Source organism: Strongylocentrotus purpuratus, unplaced genomic scaffold (genome assembly GCF_000002235.5).
Source record: "Strongylocentrotus purpuratus isolate Spur 01 unplaced genomic scaffold, Spur_5.0 spur5_scaffold_2, whole genome shotgun sequence".
Taxonomy (NCBI): domain Eukaryota; kingdom Metazoa; phylum Echinodermata; class Echinoidea; order Camarodonta; family Strongylocentrotidae; genus Strongylocentrotus; species Strongylocentrotus purpuratus.
Window position 1 is genome coordinate 18,001,136 of NW_022145605.1, and position 19,020 is coordinate 18,020,155.

Here is a 19,020-nt window from a genome sequence, read left to right on the forward strand (position 1 = left end):
GTGAACCTAGCATTTTTTTAAAGCAATTCACACTCAAGGCAATGTGGTGAAATGATACAATGGTCCATATTGTATCCTGCAATTATACCAGGGGCATTTCAATGATGAGGGTGGGTAAATTCAAATTGTCCATGAAATAAGTGGTAACTTACAGCGTGTCCACACACAAAATAATTTATCCAGAAACTCTATAACGAAACGTCGTATAAAGAATCATCGTATAAATTTCAGGGTGTCCACACACAAGAAACATTGTATAAAGAATCATCGTATAAATTCCAGGATGTCCACACACAGAAGAAAGTAAATGTAGTATAGGTACGCAGTTTGCTACTGCGATCATGAAATGGAAGCGGAAATGAGAGGTTAGGTCTCCTTTAGCTCGAGGTCACGTTAAGCCCCGCCCAGTTATACCGTTCTAGTTCGACTAGTTGTACTAGTTACGTCCACACACAACACATTCCGTGATTAGGCGTGATTATTTATACGTCGTATAACGAAACGCATGTTTGGGCATCGTTTTGGTATACGACGTTTCGTTATACGACATTAGTAAGCGTCCACACACACATTTTCATTGTATAACTATCGCGAAACAGTATAACTATCCCGAAACGGTATAACTAATCACGCATAATCACGGAAAATGTTGTGTGTGGACACGGGGTTAAAGTCTACTCAAGGTAATTATTAGTCTGACAGAAGAAGAGACTCGGTTTTGTGAGCTTTTGCAAGATGTAGGTCATATGAATGTGATTTTATCGAAAAGAATTTTTTTTTCAAGTAGGAGTTCCTTGCAGTGACTGGCAAGATAGAAAAAAGTATGAATCAATGCATACAGTTTCTGTGCAGTCGATTTTGATGAACATGCTATCAGAGGATATCTCTGATTATGATGTTTTTCCAAATTGACATACCGGTACAAAGAAAACAAAAACTCACAATTTGTTTTCCATCTTTACTACCCTAGAATAGAATTCAGTCTTCTCTTTAGTTGATACCGACCCCCTCGACCTGAGGCACCTTGAATGATAACCCTGAAGAACAGTTTATCTTAAAGATCAGAAAGGAAATGTTTTAATGGGACCCCACGATTACTCACATTTTACGAGCTCATGTTACTTTCTCTAAAGTTTATCCTCCAAGACACATTTTTACATGCTCATGAGCAAACTCCTCTCTGAAAGACATGACAGGATCTAAAGTTTATTCACTAGCGAGCAGATGGGCTGCCTTAAAGACTTTTCTTTTACATGAACATTTTTGTTTCTCTCTTCATAATAAGTGGATTGTCTGTGACGTATCTTGCGAGGGTTGCGAGGGTCCCTCCCATTTGGCCTGTACTAAAAAACTTCAAAAATAAATATTGTGTCCAAATAAGAATTTTTTCAATCATACATTCACCCTAAATATAATAATTGCTAATATGCTTCTATACAAGTATTAAACAAGTCTATACCATCATCAATAACTAAGAAAGTGAAGGTTTTTGAAATTTTCTGTACAGAACAAATTGGAGAGGAACTCGCAAGATAAGTCACAGAGTTGCCAATTTGTGTTTTAATGATAACAACTTCAAAAATTCATAACTTTTGCATTTTCTAATCGGATATTGCTCAATCTTTCACTAAAGTGTTTATCTCAGTTTTCTACTTTTATTAAAACCAACTTTATATCAGGGTGGACTTCCCCTTTAAGGTTGACTTTTCCAGATTCTTTGTAATTGTGTTTGAACTTTGAATACTTTAAAACAGTTTTCTTCTTCTCTGTTAGCAGATAAACAAAAGACATTACAAAGTTAACTAAAACTGTTATAAAAAGTATTAAAAAATTGGACCATTTACAGATCCACGCCTGATCCTTTCCAGCACCTCTCTTTAGGGGGATAATTTTGACCTGTGGATTGACAAAAACTTTATGGTCTTTTCCACTGCTGAATATTGAAAGTACTGAAATGTTTATGCACTGCCATGGGTCAATTCCATAATTCATAGTGTTTATTACAAGAAGAATAAACATCCGTCAAAACATGCTATCATCTGCTATTAAAAAAAGGCATGAATTATATTCAGCAGTATAAGATTAAAGACCTTCTATTTTACTCTCAGCAGACAACAAGTTAGCAATAGGGTAATATACCCGGTAGTGATGTATACCTCAATGGGCAGTCATTTTTGTGGAATCAAAATGAATGATATTTCATTTATTTTCATATGTCACACATTGTCAGTGCAATGATTTACACTTGCAAAGAGATGATTGAAGTGTAAAGAAAAGTGAAAGGGAAAATGAAAATAAATGAAATAAGTTGAGGAAATATTTTGGATAAGAAAGAATGTTAGGAAAATTAACCTTAATTATGCCTTACAACTGTGAAAGATTGAGTATTGAAATAAAATTATGATTCATCATACGTGTGCTATTCTACGAAGCCACGCACGCTATACAAATTGAAGAAAAATTAAGTACCAGGTAATCAAAGTCAAAGACCGTTTTGTTTACTTGTGCCTAAAGTTCACCATAGTTATTAACATAATTGGCATCATCGTGAACCAGCTTTTTACGCAGTTTGGCAAAATTCCAGTTTCCTGTAAGTTCATTACAAAATTGAGCACATGCCAGTATTTATTTACGACGAAATAATAGTAATTTAGTTACAGAGGTTCTTGACACATAAAAACACACAAGCAATCAATATCAATCGAAGTGTACCAATTACCTGAAGAAAAGAAATTGTGTATACCGGTAGCTAGAAAATTTAAAATCAACCTTAAAAACCTGGCATTCTATGGATTAATGGTGAAGGAGTAAGAAAAAATAAAGGATAACATAAAAAGAAATGAAATAAAATCATCTAAAATAAATTCTTAATCCATCCTAGACCTACACTGTAAACAAAAATCATGAGATTGTGGTAATTCACAAGGCTTGATTTATAAGTTTTACAAAGATGATTTATCTTCTAAAATCAATATAAATATAAAGATAATTCTTAGAAGATAAATCAACGATAAAAAGGGGAAAAGAAAAGGTGAAGGAGTAATACAAATTAATGAATATGCCTCAAGATTCTATCTTTATAAAAAGGCAAAAGGTGCTATTAAAATCATAAGTAGACACAGGTGATGGCATGGGTTAAGATCGAATCTTGAATCGATTAAAAATGATGTTCAGAAACACAGCTCATTTTCTTAAAAAATATCCACAGTTGATCACCTCTTTCCTGCCACACAACTGAGTGCTCATTAATTCTATGTGATTGACTGGACATGATAGGACTGGGGGTAGGGGTAATAGGATTATGTAATACTGTACCAGTTAACTGTAATCTAATTACTTAAAGCCCCTCTGCACTAGTTTGGCAAGGAGGGATTAGACCTCCCTGTATGGTCACTGACAGGTTGTTATCTCATCAAATCAGCTCTCAATTAACATAAGAAAAAGGGGACCACTGGGCACCAATGTTCACCGATTAGGCATTGTTTGAAATATAGAGGGCGCAAGTAGCTACAAAAAGTGCAGTGGGGCTTTAAGCTCCAGGGGTTGCATGGCCTGTCAAAGGATTCCATGTATGCCAGACAGGTTGCTTGTTAATCTCTGTTAATCCCTGTTTCAGATTAGTCATAATCAATCCAAAGTAAGTTCCATGTTTTGCTTGACAGGTTGCTGTTAATCTCTGTTAATCCTTTTATCAGATTAGTCATGATCAATCTACCAAGCTAAGTTTACCAATTTAAAGCGTATCTGCCATAGTTTACAGGAGGGATTAGACTGCCCTGCAAGGTCACTGGACAGGTGGTTATCTCATCAACTCAGCTCTCAGTTAACATAAGAAAAAGAGGATCATGGGGGACCAATGGTCACCGATTAGGCATGGTTTGTTATATAGAGGGCGCAAGTAGCTACAAGTAGTGCAGTGGGCCTTTAAACCCAACAATTGTGCTTAAAGAGTGCACATAGGGTGTAAAGATCGAAGCAGGTTCTATAATTTTTGTTCAATTATTTGAATGAATTCATCACTTCGCATATTGCAATGGGTTGCCTATGATAACTCTTTGCTTGATTCATTTAAAACTCAATGGAAATTAAAATGCAGGTGTGGAAAAGGAGAGAAAATATAAATTTAAAATTAGATATTTTGAAGAATTGAGGAGTGACAGCCTTTTCATTGTCGATATTTTATCTCTCACTAGTCATGTTGCTGGATCCAACACTGCAAAATTTGCGTAAAGCACACTAAAAGTATCAAATCTCCTATTTTGAAATTGGTGTCACTCACTTGGTTTCCCTTTCACGTGAGATTTAGCCCTTTAGGTTTTAGAGTGTTTCAAGTGGTACCATAATTTTATAAGTGTGAACAGACCACCAGGCCTGATAATTACCCAATTTAAATCGGTTTCCAAATTTTTATATTTTTCCCCAATTATTCTTCTTCCAATTTTTATTTTTTTATTTTTATTCTTCCAGATTTTACCCCTATTTTTCTAATTTTCGCTAATTTGTACAGATTGTTACAGATTTTTCCCAATTTTCCCCCAATTTTTTTACTCAAAGGGGGGTGGGGGATGTTAGATGCAATTTTTTCTTCCTCAAAGCCTTTTTTTGGGGGGGGGGGGGTGGGGGGGAGGTTGAGGATTTTTTTTTTTTTTTTTTAATGCTCACTATCACCTCTGCAGACCACATAGAATCAAGCACAAGAGCCTGCAATGTTCCTTGAAGTATAGATCTGGTTGAGAGAAATCCCTTTCCTGTTTCCTGTGGATTAGTAAGAATGTGATTATTTTTTTGTGCCAATTCATTCACAGTCATCTCATTCGCTTATTCATAGGCTGTAGAACAGGGATAAGAAAATCGTAAGTGTATGTCGTATGATGTCGTAAGTGTATAATACGTTTCACATTTTTGTATCTTATAATAAAACAGAACTCAGTAATTACGTTTAGGACATTTCATCCTTGTTTTCACGAAGTGACGGTAGTGAGGAAAATCGTAACGCAAAGTGAATGCAATTTTTTTTCACTACCGTCACTTCGTGAAAACAGCGACGATTTGTTGTGTGCAGTTGCCATTGATTTATTACACACAAAAAACTGTGGCATTTATTGCAGCAGTTTACCGCAGCATATCTGAACGAGCCTTGACAAAATACCTTACACCTGTTTAATACCACATTCACACTACCGGTATTGTGATCTGACGACTGACAGATAAAAAAAAATATGTTACAACGAATAGACAAGTTGGTGACCCGACATTTGCTCCTGCAACAATTGTTCCAGGCTTTCTTTTGTCAAATGTATAAGGTTGGGGTTTGGCTTGCAATTTTGGATTTGGGTTAGGTTTAAGGTTAGGGTTAGGGTTAGGTATAATTTTGGGTCCAGGGTTAGTGCAGCACACTTTAGGCTGGAGCAAGTGTCTGGCAACTGGCCAAGATATCGGTCAGCATGGTTGAAGTGTGAATGGGGTGTGTGAATGAGGTATGGCAATGTACTTTATTTCAGTTATCAGATATTGAGCCGCATATAGACAGGGCACTCCCATTATAGCAAGGGTTCCTAGCTGGATCAGCTATTTTTTCCTCATTAGCGTAGGTGGGGCTCCCCAACCTGTCTGCTTGCCGTGGACCTGTTCTCAGTAGGTACGTGAGCGGATGCAAGGGTCAGGTGGGGTGGTGGTTCTAACCTTGCTCAAAGAATCTATCCGACTCGACAGTGGATAGATATCATCTGTGAGACAGGTGGATACAATTGTGTTTGCATGAAGCTCTGTAGATATATCACAAGGATTCCATACCATTTCATACCATGGCATGTAGGTCTATTGAAATTGATTTTGAAACCAAGGCCCTGTTGTAAACATAAAACTTATTATCAAGTAACATTACCTGTTATAAGCTACTGAAATCATGGTATTTGATTGGCTGAGAGCAAATTGTCATAGAAATTAAGCATTTATCATTGATAACAAGTTTCATGAAACAGCTAGGGCCCAGGTCTACCTCCTGTTAAGACTATCAATATTTATTGTGTACTACATACAGGTAGCTGCCTGATAAGTACTTTGAAGTATCTTTTTAGTCTGAATGTCATGCATATAGCAGAACAGAGATCTGAGCAACGTTTCAAATGAAAATTCTACAAAGAATCCGGGTTCACTTCTAATTAAATGTGAATATTGTAAGAAAACCACACAACTGGGCAAGCTTATTATGAGTGGGCACATTGATTAGGCCAGCCGTCTTGTCAGATAGTCTCTTCAAAACTAACTTTCTTTATACATTCTTTCTCTATATGATATTTCTTCAAGGTAACTACTCACCTTTTTGCTAAAATCATGATTCATTGTTTCTTTTTTCAAGTTTTGTATGAATTTCCCCTAATATGAACAGGCTACCAATTAGGGAAAGGGGGTCAATCACGTTACCCCTCATCTGTCAGGAGGGTGTCAAAAGCAGCACCCTTACATCGGCCAAAGCCTAATCCAATATGTCAACAGGTTCTGTTCCTCCCAGACACAATAGGATGTCACAGGGAAAATAGAAACCGGCAGGGTTGGATAGTTAGTAAACTAGGCCACAGTGTACTCTTTAATGAAAGGGAAATCCAACCTTGATAACAAACTACTCTAGAGGAAAGCAGATAATAGATCAAAGAAGTAGAAGGGTGAAAGTTAGAATGACCTTGGACAAAACATGAGAAAGTTATGAATATTTTCAAGCTGCAATCACTAAAGGTATGGGCTCTTCCAATTGGCTGAATTGGTAACGTCTCATTGATTTAGTGGCAGACAACTTTCATACATCAGGGGGAAAATACACGGGGGCTCGGGGCGAAATGCCCCCGAAATGACCAAAAGAGCCCCCGAAAGTCATAAAGAGCCCCCCAAAATTTGCATAAAGTTCAATTCAAAACAAATTAAAGAGTGTAATTTTCATGTAAGCAATCTTGAAAAGTAGCCCCCTAAATTTTTCAATTATTTTTTTCCCTGTCCTACATTTTCCACTGTCCTACATTTTCCAAAACACTAAATGACTAAAATTAAATCTCAAGTTTTCAAAAAATATTCTTTAGAGGACCAATAAAAATATGGTATCTATAATATATTGTAAAAATTGTAGGTATATAATAGTGCCACAAGAGAGAAGACACTTAATTAGGCTTAAAAAAACCCTGAAATTTGTGATATTTTTGTACACAACAAAAGGGAGAGTTATCTGCGACTTAATCACGATGCATAGTTGCCAGTATTTATCCAAGGCCATATTTTTTGTCCTGTGCCTGATTTTAGTCCTAGCTGTCGGATTAGGTGTGTATAACATGTAATCAGCATTTACGATGACACCTTTCATGTTCCATAGAGCTTATTCTGTAAGAGCCTATACATTGTTTGCTTCAACTGGTTCCACTTGTATGGCTTTTTTCCTCTTTGCTTAGGCTTTCCAGGCTTGTGCCTCTTCACAAGAGACTGTTACTATTTGATTAAAGACTTGCATTTTAAGACTATTGCCTCTTAACAATTTTTAACAAAAGTTTAGGTATTTAGAAGCAACTAATAAGCTGTTTGGTAATGGAATTATCTGTTCTACATGCTTTTCTTTGCTGGCCTATATACTCTGCTCTTGACAATCTCATCAGGGGTTTTATTCCAACCTAGCAACTCCTAGTGTTCTGAATTATGGGGGTGAATAGGATTGGAAATGAAAGTGGAAAAGAGTTCAGATCATGATCTTCTAACGAAATGACAATCAGGCATGTTTTGGTTCTGGTCTCCATTCTTCATTTAAAGCTTTGCAGGACAGTCACTTCAGTACTTATCTTTTCCATATGCTTCAGGATATTGATTTAATAGTTTTGATACCGACATTAGTTATCATTATTGGTGATATGTGATGGGTTGTGTATATACCGGTATGTACTGTCTGTGTCTTTGTCCTGCACTATGTGTGTAAAAGCAAGATTTTTGGAAAAGATCGTGGCAAACTGCCGTGGTCTTTATATTTCATGTCTTTTACAGGTTTCAATCATTGCATATATATGTGTACAAGCGGATGGTTAACTAGTTTTTGTCGGTAATTGCAAATTGAGTAGAGATTGTGAGCAAAGATCGCCTAATGGGAAGAAGACCGCTCCACTGGCTCTCTTCATTTACGGTAACTGAACAATCTTCGGCCTTCTTCAGATAAGATATGGGAAACTGCCCAAAATAAAAAAATGTAATACATTTTGGTAAAATCATTTTTTGTGCACGGCAGAGGCAAGTGGGGGGTCGAAGCAGCAGCTGTGTGTAAATAAATGCCTTAAACTTGTTTCAGATATGATGCAGTTAACCATGGCAGTTTTTTGTTTAATGATGGTGTGTAAGTGTGATATATGCTTCATATTTCTGTATCTTATAACACAGGGCTCAGTAAATATATGCGAACAGTAGGACCTTTGTTGTGCATTGTTGGCAGTTATTTACACGTTATGCTGCGGATTACCACGTCATATCTGAACAAGTCTTCTCAATATATCTGTGTGTTCAAGATACAGGAGTTATGTGGTAGAGTGGTTAAAGGCGCTTGACTGGAGATGCCAAGGTCAAGGGTTCGATTCCCGACACGGCACTAATATCCTTCGGCAAGATATTTACCTGCACTTGCTACTCTCCAGCACCCAGGTGTTAAATGGGTTCCCGGTATGATGCGAAAGTTCATGCGGTTGGATGGGCAAGTGTGCGCTTGTAAAATGGCGAGTGGCTGGAATACTCCCCAGGGAGTGGAAACTGTGCATACATTTGTGTGCGGGTAAGCCTGAATCCGATGAACAGGGTAATAATATATCTGTAAAGCGTTTAGGCACATCGTTGTATTGATTTATTGGGTGCTACCTAAAAGCGGAATATTATTATCATTATGTGCAGAACACTTTGCTTGTGTTATTTGAGTTTGCAGCTCTGTCTTATTCAAGGCATTTTACTAAGTCGTTTGTGCATGCACGCTATAAACCTTAAAGAAACACAACCTGATAATTCAATAATGGCGAGAAAACATGATCTAGTTTAATCGCCAGAAATCTGCTTTACGATACCAGATTGCTGCTGATGAGCCTGATAAATTAATTACAGCACCCGCAGATTGGAAAATGATCAATTTTCCCCCTATTCTTCTGGCACATGCTGGTTTCTTGGTGCTGAATTAAGAGCCGACTCGTGCTTGCTGGAAGCGTTATGATTTATTTCCCATTAACTGTCCTCACTTTGGTGGAAGAGGGGATGAGGGCGGGGGATATAGCCCCGGGGAAGATGGGATGATAGCTGCCCTCCGATGGATCCAATTTGTCTCCTGATGTCGCTGCTATCCCAACAAAGGAAGTGAATAGACAGTTTGTCGTGAGGCCCGAGTTAACAGGTCTTGTTCATGTATGTAATGCTGTCAGCAGAAAAACACAAACACATACAATTCTAGGAGTTGAAATGCACATTCAAGGCGTCATGGTCTAGTGGATACCTCTTCCAACTGTGGATCACATGGATTGTGGTTCAAGTCCCGCCATAGCGCTTAAGTCCTCTGGCAAAACATTAATTCACATTTGCCACTTTCCACACAGGTGTTAAAGAGGTACCGGCAGGAAGGAATTCTTTGAAAGCTGTAAGCAACCCAATCTGTAGTCTAGCAGAGCAGGCGTAATACCTTTCGTGATGGATATTTGTGCTATATGAAAATACATAATATTATCATTATTAATTGAAGCTTTTTCCATGCTGTGACTTCGTTGTGCATCTACTCAAGGTACTATTAATAAGAGTGATAGTTTGATTGATCAAGTGATTTTTCCAGCGCATTGAAAGTTCTGAATTTCTACATGGCGTTACCATCTAAAACAAAATTCAAATGGAGTTATTTTTTATATCTTCCATGTCCGAATTGTCATACAAACCGAGTAGAATCAATGATAAGCAAGAATTTAGAAGACAATTAATCAAAGAGGTATGTAGAAAGTGGAAGATGCATTTAATAAACGGCAGAAATATTGACGGATTTGGTGCTAAAGTCGGTGTACACAAATTTCAGAACCCACGGAAATATAAACATGACTTTTTATGCATGTTCTGAACAGGCTGAATTCGGTACAATGCAAATTTGAGAACCAGTTAATATATTTTGGGGTCGCTCAGCGCGAAAATAACAGCGTTTACAGTATGTGACATAGTTCTATCTTCAGGTTTTTTGTCAACCTATTAACACTGACTTAATTCAAATACCCCTCTCTCTCTCTCTCTCTCTCTCTCTCTCCTTCTCTCACAATGACATGTGGATTCAGTATCTTGGTACCTACATGTAGTACCTAGTCTTCACATTTATATGTACCTGTAAATAATCATATTAACCAGGCAATAACTTAACAAGCTGAAATCATGGTTTATTGAAACTTGAAGATAAAAAGGGACAGATCAAGAATTGGAGAAAGAGGGAGAGAGAGAGAGAGAGAGAGGAAGAGAGAAAAAAAGGGGAGAGAAAGAGAAAGGAGGGGGCAAATCACAATTGATGAAGAGAGAAGGGAAAGAGAGGGTGAGACCGAACTCTATTAAATAGACTGCTATTATTACAAAAGAAGTCTCTCCGTATTATTTACCATTCTGCTCCACTCTCACACACAGACCCGTTATTCGTTAATGGCAGACTATTAAAAACAAATGACCTGTATCTACTTCACTTAGGACAATTTATGTATAAGTATTCAAAAAAGACCCTTCCACATATATTTGATGCCATGTTCCCCCTAAATAGGTCATTTCATGATTACCCAACTAGACGGTCAAACGAGTTTCACCTACCACTCTTTAGAACTTTATTAGCGAAGAAGTCTTTTATGTATGATGGTCCTAGATTTTGGAATTCTCTAAGTGAAAGTATTAAAAATAGTCCATTCCTAAATTCTTTCAAGAAAAATCTAAAAACATTTTTGCTCAAATCTTATAGTAATATACAAGAATAATCTGATAACAGTTGGTAATCATCTTCATTTTTCATTTAGGTCTTCATCATCTGCTCGATTAATTTAATATTTATTTGGTCTTATGATCTTACCTTCCCAAAATTATCATTATAACTTACTTTTTCCAGTCATGATTCGTCCTGCTTCTTCTTCTTTCTCCTTCTTCCCCCTTTTCCCCTTTCCTTCTTATCTGTTTTACTTCTCCTTGTTCGTTTCGTGTTTGTAAATTGTATGTTGTTTTGAAATATTGTCTTGTGTTTTCTAAGTCTTCGTAGGCAAAATTTGAAACATTTATATTTTTATTTTTTTCTGGGGGATCCACAACCTACAAGCACTGCTTTTTAGTGGATCCCCCCATTTCCTCAGAAATTAAGAAATTCTTGTAATAATTTTATTATGTGCAAAGTTTATTTGTATAGTTTCTTGAAAAAGTGAATTATGTATGAAATCAAATGTAATATCTTTGTTTACCTTTCTGTTGGAAATGAAATAAATATATGAATATGAATATGAACATAAGAGAAGGGAAATGAAAAATACATGGAAGATAAAGGAACAAGGGAAGGAAGAGGAATGGCGGAAAGAAACAAAGATAGAAAACTGCATGAGTGTGCAAGGATTGGGCAGTCACCCTCGATCATTTTCACCACCATGGAGACAAATTTTGCAACAAAAGTCTCATTTTTAAACTGAGAAGTACCTTCTCAAGAGAGGGCGCTTGTTCATTATTGGGAACTGATCACTTTGCCCTAAAATCTAATGCTGATTGAAATGTGTGGTATTTCTGCTGTAACAGCAGATCACATCAATTTCATCCTGCAATCTACATGATGAAATGGGTATAATGATATCTATAAAGAAGATTGATTGGTTTGTCATTGAGATGACTTCCAGAGAGTTGTGAATGAGAAATAAAACTGATATAAAGGAGATTTAATAACATGTTAAAAAGGTTACAAGAAAAAGAAAAGACATTTTGAATAATCAACGTTTTGAAGAATTAACATAATGGACAATTGATGTGCTATTAACATAAAAAAAAAGATCTGTAAGCAGATTTTGTTTTTAATAAACAAGCTGAAACATACATGGTTGTTTAAAGTATTTAAAATACTCAAAGAAATTTTACAAAATTGTATTTATTTACCAACACCATTATTAATGTTACAGTTTATACTAGTACAGAAGTGTTAAAATATATAGACAGAAATTACATTAATAAGACACAGATATATTAAAAAAAAAAAAAAAAAAATAAGACACAGATATCTTAATCATTCATCCGTTTTATACCCCTTGTAGATTTGATGTTTTTGTTTCTTTTTTTTTTATGACTCAAGAATGAAAGATGGACTGATTGAATGAATTAGGTCCTCTTTTCTCTTTTCATTCTCGAAACTTTTATGTCGGGAGAAATTGATTTTCCACATACATACTTTAAAAATGTCAAAACTTGGAAGGGTATGACAAATTTAGTTGTTACTGTATATGTTAATCAACACCAATAAGAATGTTATTTCTTTACCCATACTGGTAATGTTGTTACGGAGGAATAATATATTAACAGGTATTACAAAAATGAAAGATATATTTGTTAACCATCACCACTAAAATTTTACAACAAAAGTGGTCACAAAGACTTACAGAAAAGAAAAAGTAATATTTACCGAACCAATAACAATGCTACTGTACCCAGTGTTATAAAAGTGATAAAGATATTTACAGGAATTAAACACAAAAGCATTTGTTTATCAAAATTGTTAAATGTTGTAAAAGAGGAATAATATATTTACAAGAATTAAAAATATGAAAGATATACTTAATAGTTGTCAACCGTCACCTGTAAACTTTACAACAAAAGTGCTCATGCAGACTTTCAGAAAAGAAAATGTTATGTTTACCAAACCAATAACAATGCTTCTGTACACAGTTTTATAAAAGAGAAAACAAATATACAGGAATTAAACACAAGAGTATTTGTTTACCAAAATTGTTAAAATGTATGATACAAATGCTTTGTAATATCTAATGAAATAACCCCGCTCCCATTATTTATTCATTATGCCAGTAAACTTTTACAACAAAAACATATTGAAAAATACAGAGTTCAAACAAAAGGTATTTGTTACCACCACCAATAACATTGTTACAATTTGTATTATTACAAAAGTGCTGAAAAATTTACTGAAGTTACTGAATTCCTTTACACACCAGTTAGTACTGGTATGATCCCATCTTTTTATGAAATGATAGATGTAAAAAGTACTGAAAATGTACTTGTAATTTATCAGACGGTTAATTACACAAAATTCTGTATTCTTATTTTCATAGCGTAATCATAAGAAATATTCAATGAACTTGCTTTGTTACACACACCTGCATTTCCCTGTAGTCTGTGAGCACAGACTCTAATTTGACACTTAAACATAATTCCATTAAGTCTCGAGCAGAGCTTAGCTAGCCATGCTACAGTACAGAGCCTATGGGGTTCATTAGACCTTGGAGTCTGAATAGTCTCTCAGTTCATACACTGTTACAAACTACAACTGATACAGGTTTGTGCCCGCAAACTAATTCCCCTGTACATATCAATACAGTGGATTTACAAATCGCTGTCTAGCGACATCAGTGTTTAGTCAATTTCATGTGATGCATTATGTGAAAAAAGTTGACAAAAGTTTTAGCTGTGGCACTTTTATAAGGTAGTACCCTAGGAGCTAGCTATAAGGTGATTTAATCAGAATTTTGGTGGGATGGTTTGAAAAGCTTACCAGGGTAAATTTTGTGCTACGGTAATTAAAAAAATATCAGTCTTGTTAGTCCTTGTCATGATGTTTTGATCATTTTGGCCTCTTGACCATTATTACTATAATTTTGGTCAGGGGTAATTTTCTAATTATTGTTATCAGCAAAGGAGATTTGACGCGCCTATTCTATGTGCCGGTACAAATGTGCCCTGATGCTAGTGGTCAAATTGAATTAGGCATTTTATTACGGTCAGATGAGCATATTTTGATACCTTATTTGTGACTCTGGCAGGTCACTATATTTTTGTATAATGACGTAAATCATGGTCTGAAGCAATATTTAATTCAAATGAGACACTTGCTAAAGATTAGAAAATTTCATAGGTGAAAAATAAATTTCTGTTTATAATGTAATACAAGCAAGTACCATATCACCTCTTCCTCTCATATATTTTTAAAGTTTGTGGCAGATTGGTTTTGTAGAGCAATATAAATAGGCAAGGGTAACTTGTACTAAGTTGGGTTTTTGCGTCCCGGACTAACCAAAACCTGTATCTCATGCACAAATTTTGTAGTGAGGAGACACCACAAAAATTGCCAGGTGTGTTTCCGGAAGCTGGAGAAGAATCATTTTCGCATCAATAACTGATAATAATTTCAATTATTTACATATCTACCCAATCTGTCCATATAGTGTAACACAGTAACGACCCATCTATGACGCTAATAAATGAAAATTTTGATTGACAGTTCGTATCTTCTGCGCACCTGTATAACTGAAAGGAGTGTTTTTACCGATTCTGGCGATAAAAGTGTAATATTCTGAACAAATTAGGCTTTTACGATTGCTTTTACGGAACTGATGTTATAAATCCACATACTATTGAATTCAGAAACTTTGCTGACATGCTTGACGATGGTTTCATGTTTTTACTTCTCGCATTGGCTTTTTCACTAAATTGCGCTCTTAAGTAAATGTGGTCTCGCATTTAGCTTGAAAAAAAAAAAATTGAGTTTTTTGCCGGGGCCTTAATTAGGCCCCTCAATATTTGCTTGGGAACCCCCCCCCCCATTTTTGTTTGTTCTGCCAGCTCAGGGGTCCCTAGGGGCCCCCAAGTTTTTTGACCTAGAGGGACCCTTGTATATTAGGCCTTTGATATGCGTTCCAATGTAAGTTTTTAACATACTTTTTCACAAAGGTGGGGGGTCTCGAGACCCCCGAGCCAAGCCGCTCCGTGCCAAGCCCGGATGCCGTTCTGCGGGCCCTGTATTATTGGGAGGTCTTTGTCCTTCCCTTCCTCTCACAAGTCTCCCTCTAGCTCCCTGGCTTACATGTATATCTTGGAAGACTTCTATTACATCATATCCATGTATTGCTTTGTCCTTCCAGTAAGCTAAACGATTTTGAGGAGCCCAAACCCACTGAGTTTTTCTTTTAGTTACCTGTTTGGCATAATCCTGGAGTTCACCTAGAGAAACTCTCTCTCCTAAATTCTGCATGAGCAATTTCTTGTGTGCCCCCAAACTTCCTGTCTTTGAAGAAATGGAAAATTGAAAGGAAGGAAGATACATTGCCAGTTCTGATCTCCTTGATTGTATTGATCTTGCAGCAATATCAATTCTCTGTGTTGCAAAAATCTCCACCAGGTGACAGTTACGCTTGGATCGTGGTAATTCCTTGTCTAACATTTGACTGTTCAAAGAAATGCAGTGTAACTGTTGACCCATGAATGGTTCTTGGCCTGCCATATCGCTGAGGAATTGAAAACATTATAAACTTGTTTCAGATTGTCCTTAATTAGGGCTTACTTCGAATCATCACGTCATCACGTCCGGACGCGTTACCTGACCTTTTGTGAAACGAAAACAGAAGATGATGCGACTTTTCGTAGATTTGCTGTAGGATTTTCTTTAGAGAGTCAGGTAAATTAGACCAGACCATTTGTCACAAACATTACCCCTGACATTTCGTGACTATAAGGGGCATGTTTTCACAAAAGTTTGATCACGACTACCTGATAACCTGATGATTCGAAGTACATGTCAGCCCTTGATTGGAGAGTTATGCTTGTATATTTGAGCATTTGGCTTTTATGAACTACATGAGTTGTCGAGATTCTCCAAAATATCATGACACAACTTGGTGAAAGTCAACAAAGCATTTGTGGCATTTGCAATAGTTCCCTTCCTCAAAAATGGCCACTGTTATGAATTTCCAAAATTCAGTTCATAATGATTTGTAGTTGCATAAAACTAGTAGTTATGATAGTGAGGAAAATTATGTAAATCCTTACATGGAATATAATCCCTATTCTGCATTTTGTGCACATTAAAACTTTGTATGATAAAGGTGGTATGTTAATCCTCCAACACATTCCATATTTACAATTTTTTCCTTTCCTTTCTTTCCAGATTATCATTTCCATCAGGACACGCGTCTTCTGCGTTCTACTTTTTCGCATACTGGGTTGTAAGTATCCCTTTTTGAATTACCGTATAGTAGCTCTCTTCACACAATTCAGTCGCAGTTTTAAACCTGAAGTTTTTGCTAAACTTTATAAACAACAATCGACAAGACCGAAACAAAAAGTGTTCAAAGTTTCAAACTAAAGGCAGGGAAAGCATTCATTTTAAAGATAAAGGTGAGTTCTGGTCATCCAATTGTATTGTGAATGAAAACGTGTGGAATGGATCCGAAAAAGGTTGATCATGTAGCATGTAAGTATTGGTGTGTAATGCAAAGTTCTGGAGTCATCAACAATTCAAAATCATTATAAATTTGGCCCAGTCTTGGTAAAGTAACAAGCACTGTACACAGAAAGATGTATATGGGTCTACACAGATGGTGTCGGGGGCTACCAACCTTGATTTCCTAATCTTTCTATGCTCATTACTCGATCAGCCAGTATATATTTTCTTCCAAAATTGTTTGGCAAATGACATTTATTTATAATCTTGAACATTCAGTGTAAGTTTCGTTTGATTCTGTGAGAATTCACTTTTTTTTTTTAAACCAGAACTCACCTTTATCTTTAACTACAAGCTGGCAAAGCTAAAAATTGATTGTTTCAGCATAGCACACAACCTTGAGTTAGGACCCCCCCCCCCCCCCCCCCCCCCCCCCCCCCCCCCCCCCGCTCTGCTATTAGTTATTGTGCTAACATTATGATCACTCTTGATTTGTAACTTCAAGTAAACTTAAATTTTTGTTTAACCACGAGGCGTTCACATACACCGCAGGGACCTTTGCAGGGTCTTATTAATTTGTATTGTCAGAACATTTTCTTGAAACGTATTAGAAAAAAGCTGATTTAATGCTGATGCACATGACAAATCTTACCTTCAAATCAGCCTGAGTTGGATTATAATGTGTTTCAGTCTATGACTTCAAATTCTCTGATAGAGTGTAAATCTTGTGATGCTCAGAAAAACCTTTCAAAGAAAATGACAATCTTGATTCTCAGTCCGGTCAGGAGCAAGATAACTGAAATAAAAGAACCATTCACGAACTGTTATAACGTTTTAGAGCATCACGGAAGGAAGAGAGAGAGAGAAAGCCAGGGCTTGCGAGAGAGAAATAGGAAAACAACAAACAGAATTAAGACCAGAGGGAATTCCCACTTCTAGGGAAGTACACTAAAACCAGATTTCTACTACCACCTTTGAATCACGTTCAATGCTGAAGTTATATCATAAAGTAGCTGATATATATTTGAAGAATATTGGTAGAGAGAGTGAATGTACATAGATGCATAAAGTAAAATTTTATCAAATTTTGTGGATGTTTTAATCTAAAACAACATTCACATTTTCAAGTTGCTCTTTGTAAGTGCCATGAATTCTGCCTATCGTAATTAACCTTTCGGAAAGTAGGAAAACAAATTTAATGCTGATTCACATGAATCTAATTACCTTCAAATTAGTTGAATTATAATGTGTCCCAGTCTATGACTTCAAATCCTCTGATGTAGTGTAAATCATGTGATGCCCAGAAAGATCCTCCAAAGAATTGACAATCTTTATACTCGGTCAGGAGCAAGATAACTGAAATGAAAGAACCGTTCATGAACTGTGTTAATATGACATATATACATTACCCAAATACGCACACGTTATCGGTAGGTTGAAAATAATTATAACAACGAATTGATTGATATAACGTGTTAGAGCATCATGAAAGGAATAGAGAACAATAGGAAAAACAACATATGTTTTACAGCATTGAGCAAAATATGAACAACCTATAGAGGAGGTGATTAAAAACACAATAAAACAAATCAAACAGATCACCTAAAACCAAGGCCAGTGGGAATTTCCACTCCTGAGGGAAGCACAATAGAATCTGATTTCTACTACCACCGTTGTATCACGTCCAATGCGGAAGTTATAGAATAATGAAGCTGAAATGTATTTGAAGAATATTGATGGAGTGAACGAATGCAGTTTAGCCGTTGCTTTGATAACAGACGAGCCTTTTGGAGAAAATATGTATAAATGTCGATTCATTCACATGACAAATCTTACCTTCAAATCAGTTGAATTATAATGTGTTCCAGTCTATGACTTCTATGATGGAGTGTAAATCAGGTAAGGCCCAGAAAGATCCTCCAAAGAAAATGACAATCTTTAAACTCGGTCAGGAGCAAGATGACTGAAATGAAAGAACTGTTCATGAACTTTGATTAAATAACATATCCATGACCAAAATACGCATTCGTGATTGGATGGTTATGGATTATCATAAAACCAAAGTTCATGAACGGTTTTTTCATTTCAGTTTTTTGCCCCTGACTCCCGGCCCCCCCACTCAGGTTTCAAAATGACCGCATGCGTGTTGCCAAAATGTCCTTTTCGTAACAAAAGAAAAAGGTCGAGCCGTATTGACTTTACACACCGGACTTTTGCTGAAAAGGGGGGGATGCTGAAAAAGGCTTGTATACAAAAGAAAAAGGTCGAGCCGTATTGACTTTACACACCGGACATTTGCTGAAAAGGGGGGGTCGGTTGGAACACGCATATGCGTACCCTAAATAACACTGAGTGGGGGGGCCGGGCCCTGACTGACTAAGATTGTTATTCCCTTAAAGGTAAAGACCAGTATTGGAAATGCCCCTATTTCAAAAAAATGAAATGGAAGCTCTTATTACCAATCATGTGAAAGAATATGTGTTGACTAATACATGATGATAAAAATTTTGCCGGGAAACCGCCTACTAATTGATATATTTGGTAAATTAGTTTATCTATTAGCATGTGAGAGATAAACGCACGTGTGCGTAGTCCCATATACATCTTTC

The 19,020-nt window shown here is 36.4% G+C and overlaps 1 protein-coding gene and 1 long non-coding RNA gene across 3 annotated transcripts in view; one reads left to right on the forward strand and one right to left on the reverse strand.

The window, feature by feature from the left end:
• The window catches only part of LOC105445477 (phospholipid phosphatase 1-like), a 70,881-nt gene that overhangs the window by 43,968 nt on the left and 7,893 nt on the right, over positions 1 to 19,020 (forward strand). The window contains exon 4 of the mRNA XM_030991864.1: positions 16,136 to 16,193. Within this exon, the coding sequence (XP_030847724.1) occupies positions 16,136 to 16,193 (58 nt within the window). The remainder of the gene's footprint in view (positions 1 to 16,135; positions 16,194 to 19,020) is intronic.
• On the reverse strand, positions 13,757 to 18,527 carry LOC115926711. Of its 2 annotated transcripts, XR_004065225.1 has the most exons (4): positions 18,248 to 18,527; positions 17,636 to 17,767; positions 17,064 to 17,207; positions 13,757 to 15,476 (listed from the first exon to the last, which is right to left on the reverse strand). It is a non-coding gene; the product is annotated as an uncharacterized LOC115926711 (long non-coding RNA). The 2 variants fall into 2 exon arrangements; XR_004065224.1 differs by lacking the exon at positions 18,248 to 18,527 and having other exon boundaries at positions 17,636 to 17,821.